The sequence below is a fragment of the Rattus rattus genome, chromosome 4 (genome assembly GCF_011064425.1).
Source record: "Rattus rattus isolate New Zealand chromosome 4, Rrattus_CSIRO_v1, whole genome shotgun sequence".
Classification (NCBI taxonomy): Eukaryota; Metazoa; Chordata; class Mammalia; order Rodentia; family Muridae; genus Rattus; species Rattus rattus.
In genome coordinates, this window is record NC_046157.1 from 116,595,676 (window position 1) to 116,609,213 (window position 13,538).

General features: G+C 47.5%; 1 protein-coding gene across 2 annotated transcripts in view; it reads left to right on the plus strand.

Annotated features, from left to right (window-relative positions):
* Il1rl2 (interleukin 1 receptor like 2) overlaps nucleotides 1–13,318 on the plus strand; it is a 40,399-nt gene extending 27,081 nt beyond the window's left edge. The window contains exons 9-11 of one of the 2 annotated variants that reach the window (XM_032899527.1): nucleotides 3,328–3,471; nucleotides 9,962–10,123; nucleotides 12,394–13,318. In XM_032899527.1, coding sequence (XP_032755418.1) covers nucleotides 3,328–3,471; nucleotides 9,962–10,123; nucleotides 12,394–12,773 — 686 coding nt within the window. In that variant the 3' untranslated portion in view covers nucleotides 12,774–13,318. The remainder of the gene's footprint in view (nucleotides 1–3,327; nucleotides 3,472–9,961; nucleotides 10,124–12,393) is intronic. The other variant, XM_032899526.1, reaches the window with a different exon arrangement.
* Nucleotides 13,319–13,538: the final 220 nt, after the last annotated feature.

Genomic DNA, 13,538 nt, shown 5'->3' on the forward strand with positions numbered 1-13,538 from the left:
TGGTTGTTAGGAAGTGAAGTGCCTGGAGTGGGGCTTGTAGTCTGGAAGCACAGGTTTGCTGGGGAATAACCTAGAAACTGGTGCTAGAGAGTTCAACCTTAGGTCAGGTTCTCTAAGATGGAGTCTGAACCCAAGATCTGGTCCCTCATTACCTAACCCCGAAGAGAGCCAAGACAGGCTTTGTTCAGGCTAACTACCTGGAAGCACTATGTTGGGAGGATTTTGAGGCCAAGTCCAGGCTCAGAGGGGCTAATGTTACCAATTAACAAGTTAACACCTCAGTAGGATCATCAGCAGTACACCAGAGGAAAAGAGCATTTTAAAAATATAATATAGATAGGCAAGTTTATTGGGAGGCTGCTCTTGGGTTGGTGAGTTTATTTGACCCATGGATTGAGGCCAGGGAAGTCATTATGGAGAGAAAGAAGTGGGGGACAAGCACTTAGAGCAAGAAAAAGAGAGAGAGAGAGAGAGAGAGAGAGAGAGAGAGAGAGAGAGAGAGAGCAATTTATTTATATGTATATGAGTACATTGTCACTATCTTCAGACACACCAGAAGAGTCCAATGTTACTGGTATTGTAAGAACAAGCCATACCCAGAGTCTCTTTTCTGCCATGGTGTCCCTGACTCGAAGATCCATGTCTTTGAGTTGGGACAGAAGGAAGCAAAAGTGGATGAATTCCCACTTTGTGGCCACATACCGTCAGATGAATCGCAAGAGCTTTCTTCTGAATCACTGGAGGCTGCTCGGATTTGTGACAACAAGTACATGGTGAAGAGTTGTGGCAAGGAAGGCTTTCATATCCGGGTGAGGCTCCACCCTTCCCATGTCATCCGTATCAGCAAGATAATTGCCCTGCGATGGGGCTGACAGGCTCCAGACAGGTCTATTTGGTGCCATTGGGAAGCCCAGGGCACAGTGGTCAGGGTTCACATTGGCCCAGTCATCATGTCCAGCTGCAGAATAAGGAACAACAACAACAAAAAAAAAACAACAACAAGGAGAAGAAAAACCAAACTAGCACCTGCCAGTCATGGGGGAGCAGGAGGGACTCTTTGTTCCTTCTCTTTGGACCCTACTTAGGAAACTTAGGTAAATTTATCTTGGTTTCTCCAGGTGCTCACTCCATCTCCCCACATGATGGCTTTTCAGTGGTTGGTCACGCATACCTTGTTCTGTTTGCCTTGAGTTCTTAGGAACCTCGCCCTCTTAAGTCTAAACTTGGTTTGCACGCTGGCGGCTTCTTCATTTGACTTCCTCAAATTCTTTGCTTCTGAAGATAATCTGCAGATTTGAGTCTTACTTGATTCATTAGGAGCTGGATCACTAGAATGGTTTCTGTGAAAGTCTTTTCCTTTTCTTCTTCTTCTTCTGTGTGTTTTTTTTTTTTTTTTTGGTTCTTTTTTTGGAGCTGGGGACGAACCCAGGGCCTTGCGCTTCCTAGGCAAGCGCTCTACCACTGAGCTAAATCCCCAGCCCCTTCTGTGTCTTTTAATCACCATTTATCCTACACTCTCATGTCTGGAGGCTGCTGATGGATGGTCCGAGAGCTCAGATGACAAATCCCATTCTATTTAAGATTTTACTTGTGTGCATGTTTTGCTTGCACATATATACATGCACCATGTGAATGCCCAGTGCCCATGGAAATCAGAAGAGGGCATCAGATCTCTTGGAACTGGAGTTAGAAGAAGTTGGGATTTGGACCCAAGTCCTTTGGAAAAGCAGCCAGTATTCTTAACCTCTGAACCATCTTTTGAGCCCATACAAATCCTATTCTTAATAAGAGTATCTGGTATACCAGCAGTGAGCTTTACGTTTATTTCCACTTCAAAGTCTCTACTCATCTGAGCTTCTTAGCTAATAAGACAATTCCAATGTCATCATCTTTGAGCGGGTTCACAGAGCCAAACATGTCCACACTACTCAGTGCAAGGAACAGTCAGACCACACTGCGGCTGCCAAGGGTTCTTTGAATCTCATTAAGTTCTGTGGGCTTAGTCATGGAATAGTCATATCACAGTTTATAATTCCAAGATCGCTATCATGGGCTTACGCTCTCCCAGACTAGATCCTCCCAAAGGGAGAGACACTGTTGCTCACACAGGTCTGATAAGAGCTGGCAAAAATGAGCAGAGGATAGACACGGGAGAGAAGCCATCTTATAGTTAGAAGGCAGATGACAAAGGTTATAAAGAGGGGGGAAGGCCAGATTGGGCAACGGCCTGCAGGTCAGTGTCCACTGGCTGCAGAGGGACTTGCTCAATGGACTGATTTGGGGTGGGGTGGTACCAAGTGCGTTTTTTTGTCTTTGTATTCTATCATGCTCTTATATCTAAAGGAATGCAACAATATGCAGGAAATCTTAGGCTCTCAGATGTTTACTGTATGTGTGGCCTGAGAAGGATTTGATAACCTACTTCTTGAAGATTTTATAAACCGGAAGCACTTCTCCGCCATGGGAGACTCAAACACTTCTCCCTCGCCCTACCCAACCCACAACCCCCCTTCCAGGGTGAGTGGAGAACCTGAATGGGCTGATGAAGGAAGTGGTTTATGCGGCAGGTTCGCTTTTTCTCTTCCCTCATTCCTAGGCACCCCTCCTCTGGCAGCACCCTTTTGGGCTGTGGCTTGTTAGGGTGCTGCTTGGTTCCTCTCTGTGGCATTCAGGAGCTGTTCGGGAAGCAACCAGGACTTCCCTTCTGGAGTAGCTGATTCCTCCCCCTGCGGTCTGCTCCCTCGCCTGTCATCAGGACGCTGTGCAGCACACTCTCATAGCAGGGCAGGCATGTAGTGCCACTACAGGAACTCTCAGACAGACGGTGGCCCTGACTTCAGGAGCCCTGGGGAGGGCTGCATGAGGACTGTCTTGTGGAGCCAGCCCAGCCGGTTTCTGAGCAGAGGGCCAGTTGTATTTACCATTTTTTACTAGGAGTCCCTCTGCTCAGCTCTGAGGGTCTTGGAAAGCAGTATGGTGGGACTGAAATCCAGATTCTCCAGGGGGAATCCCTGGGGGACATTCTAGATACAGTCAGATTGTACCCCACGAAGGCACCTGGACCCACACGCCCTAAGACAGTTCCCATGCAGCCCGGAGTCCTGTTGATCCTGCATCAATGCCCAGGGTTTCCCGGCTTTCAAGGAGACCACTGAAGGAGACCCAACCTTCATGGTGGGAATTAAACTTATCCAACTCATATGCTCACAAGGAAACTTAGAGACAGATTCAAACAGCATCCTCGTGTCTCCTACCTGACTTTGACTAAGAGCTCTGTAAGTGTGGAGCTAAAACTAACCTTTGGCCACTGACTTCTGTCATTTGTAGCTCCAGACTTCCGGGCTTACCTCATAGGAGGTCTCATGGCGTTCCTACTTCTGGCCGTGTCCATTCTGTACATCTACAACACCTTTAAGGTCGACATCGTGCTTTGGTACAGGAGTACCTTCCACACTGCCCAGGCTCCAGATGGTAAGTGTGTGTGGTGGTCCTTGGGAGGAGAGCCGCAAAATTGCTGCCCTCCCACCGGAGTGACCTCTTTAGATGTTCTTCTCTTACTGTTACGGGAGTAATCCTTTCTCTTGGATGGAAAATTTAGTGTGCTGTGTCTCAGCAGGACTTCATGTGTGTCAGAGAAGAGATTTGTCTGTGATTATCAGACTCCTTTGCCAATAGGCTGGAATGCAGGTAGCACCCAGGAAATAGTCACTAGGCGGCAGCAGAGGGTGTCAGTGGGCCACCCTGCTCTAAGAACCAGTGGGCCATCCTCCTCCTTGATGCATACATATGAGAAGTAAGATGTCTGCTGGAGCAGCCTGTTCATCCCCCAACCCCCTTAAAGTTCAATGGGTCATACAGTGGATGCTCTCCTCAGGGAAAACTTGCACTTGGTACCTAAGGTAATTTACATCTCATCTTCCAAATGAGACCTGCCTGAACTTACTCAGAGCTCTCCACTGGATGGTCGGGTGAGATAAGAAAGATGTTTTAATCTTTCTCTCAGCTACAGAAGGGGAGGGTCATAAAGAGGGAGGAAGGAAGGGAGAGAGGGAGGGAATGAGGCACAGGAGGGACAGAGGGAAAGGAAGGAACCTGTTTCTTTGTGCTCAGCAGGAGCCTGAGGCACCACTGGGGCCTTCATTGCTGCTCTGAAGGTCAAAGCCTGCTCTGAAGGTCAAACCTATCTTCCCCTGCTCTGCTGGGTGCCCTCACCGTGTCTCTGTCCTGCCACCATTTTGTTTGACACAGAAATGTCTCCGTGTTCCAGAACCAGCATTTCTCTCCATTCAGGTTGAAACACAATGTAATTTTTTTAAAAAAAGTTTCAGAATGAATGGGATCTAGTAAGGCCCTGAAAACAAACAAAAACAAACAAACCCAACAAACCATTCAATCTGCTTTGATGTCCCGTATTTGCCTGTAAAGACTAGTAAAAAAGACAAGAGAAATCTATACAGATGATATGTGCATTGGGATGAGTAAATGCATATCATTTTAGGCCAAACATCTTTCTTGAACAGAAGCAAGAGAATGGAGGAACTCAGAGTCCAAACACATTCAGAGCAGCTAATCAAAAAGAAAAAAGAAAAAGAAAAAAGGCGTTCATTCTAAGCAGCTGTTTGTGCCAAAAGTCACCACGCAAATTATTGTGTACTCGTGGTTGATAAAACACAGATGCTATAATTCAAACTGTATTTAGCTAAATGTCAGAATTCAAGAATTGGTAACTCAGAGGCCGGGGTGTAGCCCAGTGTCGATGGCTGAATGAAAAGGAAGAAAGAAATAGAAAAGAATGTGACAGCTCCTCCATATGGTGGAGGAGAAAATGTATTGTAGATAAAAGGGGAGCATAATGTGTGTGGTGAGGGGAGGGGCTAGCAGGGACATCAGGGGGAGTCCAAAGCCTTGAGGAGAGGGGAGAGCAGCTGCTAACCAAGAGGGCAGCATGGGCTAAGAGAGTAGGCAAAGGAACCAAGTAACCAAGAGGGTTGGCATTTATAGGGAAGGGTAGCTGGAGAGAGGTCAGTCCAACCCCTTGGAGAGTTCAGGTTGGGGGCAGGGTATACCAGTTCAGTCAGGACGATCCTGTGACAGGTAGGGACTGAGGGATACAGGGAGAACCTGACAGCCAGCTTTGATAGGTACCTCAGCCCTTTGTCCTGGGTTTGACACTTAACAGTGGTGAGATGTGGCCATGGTCCTTGCCTGGCCAGCCCAATACAATCTGAGGTGCTTGCCTTTTTCCCTGGCTGTGCCTGTGTGAGGAGACCACACCACTTACTTCTTCTGGAGTAGATAGGAGTGCTCCTCTTTCTTTCTCTGTTGACTCAGAGAGCGTGACATTATTTCGTGTGGTGTTTCTGGAAGCTCCGGCCCCTCTGGCCCCTTGGTGTTCGTGCCTCTGAGTCACTCTGACTCCCAGAAGTGTGACTACTACCTTGCCTTAGTTACACGGTCTGATAGAGCTGCCTGGCTGAGAGGTTGAGTTTTGTCAGCAAGAGACAGAAGGAGGAGTGACTCAACCCTGCAGAACAGGGGAACCCAACGGATGACACATCAGGACCCCTTTCCCCCAGATCAGCACAGTCAGGGGTGGAGGCTGTCGGGATTGGTGCTGACAACCAGCCAGGGAACTTCATGTCTTCGCTGTTGTGTTTTAATTCTGGAAAGTGAGTGCTTCGGTTTTCCCACCTCTCCACCTACTCGAACATCCCTGTGCTAGAACTTTGAATGATGTGTGTTGGGGTTGAAACCTCGGCCAGCGTCCAGACAGAACACACCAAGCCAACATGGTTCCAAGCGGAGAGGTTTAATGAGAGAAGAGTAGAAGAGGGGAGGAACAAAGGAGGCAGGCCACGGGCAAGTGGAGGGAAGGGGGTGGGGTGGGGAGAGAGGGGACAGAGGGAAGAGAGCAAGAGAGCAGAGAGGAAAAGAAGAACCAAGAGCAAGTGAGGAGGGGCCAAGCAGCCCCTCATATAGTATCAGGTACAACTGGCTGTTGCCAGGCAACTGTGGGGCGGAGCATACCTGGCTGTTGCCAGGTAGCTGTGGGGGTGGAGCTTAGACAGATAGCTTCGACAGATATCAACATCATGTCTAAAATGAGCAGCGAGGAGCTTCTGAGGTTGATCACAAATCCTGCTGACAGCCTGAATATTCTTGGGAGAATATTCTGGAACATATACAGTATAGTGAACATGGATGTGGGACAGGAGAAATTATGTCCTTCTTGGCGAAGTTCACTCTAACCCAGTTGGTCAAGCTTTGCCACACATAAGATAATGGACTCCCCATGATACAGTATGACAGTCACTCACAAGCTCAGAGTTTCATATTTCTATGCCGTGCCCAGGTGATGTCAGAACTGGCCTGTTAGGTGTGCCAGTATCTGCAAGATTAAAAAGAATGGTCAGCCACAGGTTGGTTGACAGCTAGGTGCACTGCTGTCTTTATTCAATCCAGACTTAAGCGCAGTGTGCACATGGACCAGAACGGTTAGAACTAACCAGTGCAGAGTAGGTGAGAGGTCTTGGTCTCTAAAGGTAAATTCGCTTTCACAACTGAAGCCAAGCCAGCTCATTTCGTATTTCTCCATACATGTTTCTGTGGTTTGTGAAATAACATAGATCATTCTGGGGCTCATTTCCAAAGACAGTTTCCTGTGGAGAGTCCCCTGTTTACAGTGGTAGTGCTAGTACTACGTAAGGAATCTGGGGCTTTTAGCATTTCCCTGTGTGTAACGTGGGTTCCGTCAATGCTTTCTATGCATGCTGGAGTGTTCCTCTATCAACTGCTTGATTTGCTCTGAAATGTCACATCAAGTGGGGGGCAAGGGAGGGGGATGGGGAGGGGGGAGAAGGGGAGAGGGGAGAGGGAGAGGGGGAGGGGAGAGGGAGAGGGAGAGGGAGAGAGAGGGAGGGAGGGAGAAGGGAGCTGAAAAAGCATTATTCAATTCCTCACAAATACCAACCTATAAATGTGGTATCGTTTGGGTTTTTACCGACAGCAATAGAGGTGTGAACAGATGCTTTTAGTTGAAGGAATGGTTTGATAGCCTCTGGGGGGGGGGGGGGGAGGGGGGGAGGGGGGAGGGGAGGCTTGGCCAGGCCAGAGATAAATTGCCACCTCTACTTTTGGGAGACAGGGATATTGGGAACCGCTTTTGGCATAGCCGAGTTTCCTCTGGACAGCCACTAGAAATTCTAGAAATTCTGGGAGGAAGTGGATTCATCATCTGTGCTGCCGGTTGCTGTTTCCTCCGCCACTATTCCTTAGCTATGGTTGGGAAACAAGTTACCTCAGAATTTTATGGTGCACAGCAGCCTTTCATTGTGAGTGTGTGGTGTGTGTGTTCATGTGTGTGTGTGTGTGTGTGTGTGTGTGTGTGTGTGTGTGGTGGGCTATGTAGATCAGAGCAGGCATTTGAGGCCTCAGTGGTTGACTGGCAGCTACCTTTGGTTCTTGTCCTCACTGCCTCTCCATGAGGGCATATCTTGTCAGTGTCTCTGGGTGGAGGAGGTGGGACTTCCTGGAAGTGTAATGTTGGCTTTCAGGAGATAGGCCAAAGGCTTTTTTTCTTGTGTTTCCTAGATCTGAGTTTTCTGTGTCTGTTCCATCACACAGGACTTTAGAAAAGGACTCAGTTCTAAAGGAGAGGGCTTACCCAGCACTGCTTTGTGAGGATCTAGGATACGGTTCTGAAAACACATGCTTAACCAGAAGCATTCTTGGTACTTCTAGTTTGAGGCATGGAGAAATCTGTCCCAGGTTTTTGATTCAAAATCATGTTAGGGCCTCCTCAGGAGAAATGATCGACTTGGGTTTAGAGAACTCTGCATGCCTTTGAGGAATTCGCAGCCCCGTTGCTCTCAGCTTTCCTCCCAGAATGCTAGATTCAAGCATTTCACAATTTAACTGAAAACACCCCGTGCTACTGTCTGATCCTGTCCTTAAAACATCAGAGGACTTGGGGCTAGAGAGATTAGCAGTAGTGGCTGCTCTTCCAGAGGACCCTGGTTTGATTCTCAAAACCACCATTGCAGGGGACGATTGTCTATATTTTCCAGTTCCTGGGGTCTGATGCCCTATTCTGACCCTCCTTGGGCAAAATGTCCACACATATGAAATGATAATTTTTAAAAATTGAAGGGCTTTGCCAAAAAAGGTAAATGTGGGTTGCAAATGTGTCTTCTAAAGTGATGATGAACAAGTCCTTAAAAGATACCTTTGCACCCGAGCTCCAGATCTTAGTCTGAGGATTGGTGGCTCAGCTAGCCCAATGGTCAAGCATGCTCACCAGCCTGGGTTTGGCCTCCAGCAAGGAAAGAAAACAAGCTTAGAAGAAAAAAAGACATACAACTTGGGGGTTTGTTTTGTTTGAGTTTTCAGAACATGTGGGGCTTTGTGCTACCAGATCTCTCTCCATCTGTTCCAAGTATAGAAAGTTGGAGAACAAGGAGAACTTGTGTCCTCAGATGCCTTGTTTTGAAAGAGGACTGGGATTCTGTCAAAAAAGAAACCACTTGGCAAATGTATTTTCTTTTGTTTTCTATTTAAGCAAAGCCAGTGGGGAGGGGAGATACCAGTGGTGGCTGTGCCTGGGTCTGGGCGTGGGTATAAGGTTGGGTGCTAGCTAACCTGGGAGCTGCACTTTCCAAGGAGGATGCTCCCTGCTGTAACCGGGGCACCAGACCATCAAGGCTTTCTGAGGACTTAAATCTAAACATGTCTAAATCTTTACATGGGAAGGCTCAATTCCTTCTCCATCAGCCAAGAAATAAGAGCTTATGAGCTCTCCACTTGTCTGTCTCTTCATTCTTTTCTTTCCCTCTCACAAAACAGCAGCAGCAGCAGCAGCAGCAACAACAACAACAACAACAACAACAGTAACAATAAAATATTTTTGAACTTTGGAAAGCCATCTTTTAACATTAAAGTCATTGGGTTTGGTTGTCTTCAAACACCAATTGCTCCCCCCTTAGTACATACTTAGGATCCCTAAACTGAATGCCTGTGACCCAGCCCCTCCTCTTCCCGTACCATGGACCTTATTGTCAAACTCTCTTAAGATGTTTGGTCAGCACTGACAGGGTTCTCCCCAGGTCCCAAGGTCTACAGCACTTTCCTTGCCCGACAATGGCTAGGGAGGCAGAAACACTGGTGCTGGCTTCTCTCTCACATGTATGCTGACTTGTGGTTTCTCTCTCACGTGCATGCTAGCTTCTCTCTCACATATATGGTGGCTTCTTTCTCACATGTGTGCTGACTTCTCACATGTATTCTGGCTTCTCTTTCACATGTATTCTGGCTTTTCTCTTACATGTATTCTGGCTTCTCTCTTACGGGTATGCTGGCTTCTTTCTCACATCTGTAGTAATCTCTTCTCCTAGATCCTCACTTTTTTCCTGATCTCTCCACTCTTTCACACGCGGGGGCTGTTACACACCTTCTATGAATACTGTTTATCATCTTATTTTGCATATGTGAGTGGCATGTGCAGTACTATGGTGTGTCTTGTTCAGATGGATACATTGACCACACGTGTTGTAGTGCCGGACTTTTCAATGATATGGGACAGACTAAGAGTCACTAAAATGATGACTTTTCTGGTATGCTAGATTAGGAGACACTCAACTGGTCTTGCTTGGCATAGTTAGTCCAGGTCTCAGTTGCCCACATCTGCAATTGGTGAGAGGTAGTGAGAAACTTTGGGTTCAATTAGGAATTGCAGACCTGTTCAGTCTGGTTTTATTCCCCTGTGCTGAGTGAGGACTGGCATGTCTCTCACAGTTCAGTTGTGAGAATGCACTGACATAGCATAGAATGTCCCATCAACCAGCAGGGCACATGGAGGTCACTGGGCCCAGCCTGCAGTGTATCATAGCAGTGACCCAGGTTTCATGCTGTTTACTTGAGGGATCTGGTAGAATCATTTCTTGAGCTGGTTTCTTTTCCTTTTCAGACGAGAAGCTGTATGATGCCTATGTCTTATACCCCAAGTACCCAAGAGAAAGCCAGGGACATGATGTGGACACACTGGTGTTGAAGATCTTGCCCGAGGTGCTGGAGAAACAGTGTGGATATAAGTTATTCATATTTGGCAGGGATGAATTCCCTGGACAAGGTATGTTCTAACTGAGCCTTTTATACAACAAATGGGAAAGGTATAAAAAAGAAAACAAAAGAGAAGGACCAGGCCTGCAATCTGAGCCTTGGGAATGCTGAACCAGGGTGAATGGAAATACACGGCCAGTTGGGCTTGTACGTACAGACCCTATCTCAAACAGACGACAACAAAAAGAGAAAATCTCTCCCCTCCTCTCCTCTCCCTTCCCACTCCTCTCCTCTTCCCCCTCCTCTCCTCTCTTTTATGTTATAATTGTTTGCCTAATGTCTGTGCACACAGAGACTCCCAGTCTCATTACCCCTTATAATCGAGGTCTTTGCTTCATTAGGCTTTATTGTTAGAACTCAGTGTTAGGGAATGCTGGTTTCAATAGTGTCCGTCTCTTCAGCATCAGGATACAGTCATGGGAACAGTTGGGCAGCAGCCTTGGTCAAAACTGAAGAAAGTCAAGTCTTTCGCTTTACGGTCACTGAGAGTGACTTCGCTATATTTTCTCATTAGTTTGGGCATGCAAATGCTATTGTGTTTAAAGCTGACTGTATAAACCACTCCTCCTCTGCGTCCATCACAGTGAGGAAGGCATAGCTAGCGGCAGGAAGGAGAAGCCAGCGGCAGTCAGGAAGCCAGCGAATCATATTTCATACCTGCATGGGAAGCTGAGAGAGAGAGAGAGAAAGAGAGAGAGAGAGAGAGAGAGAGAGAGAGAGAGAGAGAGAGAGAGAGAATAGGAAGTGGGGCCAAGCTCTAAAAACCTAAAAGTCCACCCCTCAAGACTTACTTCTTCCATTCAGGGTCCATACCCTGAAGTTTCCATTATACCATTATACAGTGCCACCAGCTGGGGACCAGTGTTCAAACAAAGATCCCATGGGAGACATCTCGTATTCAAACCATGGCACCCTCTGACTAAATAAGATAGATAGTTGTTTTATTTCTGTTCACTAGGCATGTAGTTTAGGGCAGTTCATGAACAGCAGCATTTGCATGGGTGAGACAGGAATGGATGGATGTTTTCCTGGCTTAAAAGACCTATAAATGCCATCACAGGGCTGTCTTACATGAACCCTCCCCCTCCTGTTCTTTGCTCTCCTTCTTGGAAGAGCACGCAGCAGAGTAATTGGATACTAAAATAAGCACCCCTTTCTTCTCACTAGGAAAAGCAATTTTTAATATGATTTAATGGATATGTATTGTTATCTCTAAATACTGGGCAGTTTATAGTAGAAATACAAAACCACAAACTGACTGAAAAGAAACTGCCCTTAGAAATGGCACCCCCTCCTCTTACCCCTCACAGGAGGCAACTGCCAGCCAGCTAGAATATGTAGAGTTAATACTAATAGGCTTCTCCCTCTTCCCTGGAAACCATCATGGTGCATTGTTCATCTTCAAAATTAGCCATGCTAACCTTGAGTGTTTAACTAACTATAAAGAACCAGAAGAGACGTTCTTTGCTCTTTAAAAATAAATTTTAAAACTACACCTATTATGTAGCTTACCTGAGACTCAGCTGCTCCAGGAATGCGGTGTAATGAGATAGGCTTGGGGAAAGAGACTTAACAATGAGTAACAGGACACAGGGAGCCGCTAAAGGAAACAAACAAGAGGTGACTGACTGTTGTGTTTTATAAAAAGATAAGGGAGAGAAGGGGTAAGTTTGGTGGATGTGCAGTCATGTGTGGGGGAAGGGGGTGACTCTGCAGGCCCATGCCAAGGCATCCCTTCCCCCTCAGGGACCAGCCACACGATGGTATATATAGCATAGAATAGAGTTTCTTCAGGGAATGGGGAGGGGAGTTGAGAAGGGAGTAGAGAGAGAGAGAGAGAGAGAGAGAGAGAGAGAGAGAGAGAGAGGAAGGAGGAGGAGGAGAAGGAGGGGGAGGAGGAGGAGGAATAAATGAGTAGAGGGCAGACATGAGCATGGGGAGAGAGAGGGGGGGGAGGGACAGAGCAAGGAGAGAGCAAGAAGGCAAGAGAGAGCTGAGGGGGTGAGGCAAGCAGTCCCTTTTATAGTGAGTCAGGCACACGTGGCTGTTGCCAGGTAACTGTGGGGTGGAGCTTAGACAAAATGCTAACACCATTGACTACAGGGGACTGAAGCACAAGCAGCGCAGAACAATGGGAGCGAATGCTCATCCCTCTGAGCATCAGTCCTGTCTATTTGAAAGTCCCTTTCCTTTACCTGGTGCGCTTCCTCCCGTTTCTGGTAGCATCACAGCCCTCGTGTTTCCATGCGGGGTCTAATGAATCCTTCTTCTCCATTCCAGCTGTGGCCAGCGTCATTGATGAAAACATTAAGCTGTGTAGGAGGCTGATGGTCCTCGTGGCACCAGAGACATCCAGCTTCAGCTTTCTGAAGAACTTGACTGAAGAACAAATCGCTGTCTACAATGCCCTCGTCCAGGACGGCATGAAGGTCATTCTGATTGAACTGGAGAGAGTCAAGGACTACAGCACCATGCCCGAGTCCATTCAGTACATCCGACAGAAGCACGGGGCCATCCAGTGGGATGGGGACTTCACAGAGCAGGCACAGTGCGCCAAGACTAAATTCTGGAAGAAAGTGAGATATCATATGCCACCCAGGAGGTACCCAGCATCTTCCCCCGTCCAGCTGCTGGGACACACATCCCGAGTACCAGGCTAGTGCAGTGCCACCACCACGGGGCTCATAACTCCTTGAGAGCGGTTAGTGTGTGGTGGCTCACACTACAACCTCTCTGGATCATCTACCCCGTAGCTTGCTCTTTTGTGCTTGTGAGCGACCTCGTCCTTAGCCACGTCATATTTTGATTTTTTGTTTGTTTTGTTTGTTTGTTGTATGCTTTTAGTCATAGCTGATTTGTACTACTCCTGTTTGCTTCATGGTTCCTGAACCCCCATAGACTCCCCTGAGCATGGGGTGGCTATCACGTTGGGCCTCCATATCAGCGAGATCTTGAGGACGACAGATCAGGTGACCAGGATGCTTAGTCCTGGTTTGGGATGGGAGGCTGGGCAGTCTGAGGATGCCAAGTGGCCAGCCTTGGGGAAGACCAGCAAGAGCAGTAGTTCAATGTCTGTGTTTGTCCAGGGTCCTCCAGGCTCTGGTCCTCAGGCACTGTAGACTGCATTTGAATCCCCTTCATTCTCCTATCGCATTTAGATAACTCACCATTGTGGGAACGGGACCGAGGACTGGGGGTTGAGGGGAAGAAAAAGGTGACGGAGTCACGCGATGAACCCTGGGAAATCAGACTCTGGATACCAGCATCAGGGTGCGATCTGAGTTTATTGCGCAGCACTATGTAGTATTTACAACGTTCGAGCCGATCCCAGGCCCCTACATGTTCAGCCAATCATATCTTGCCACACCATCACCATGCCCCAATGAAAGCCCTGCCCGATGAGGTAACTCAGAAAGAGTAGGGGT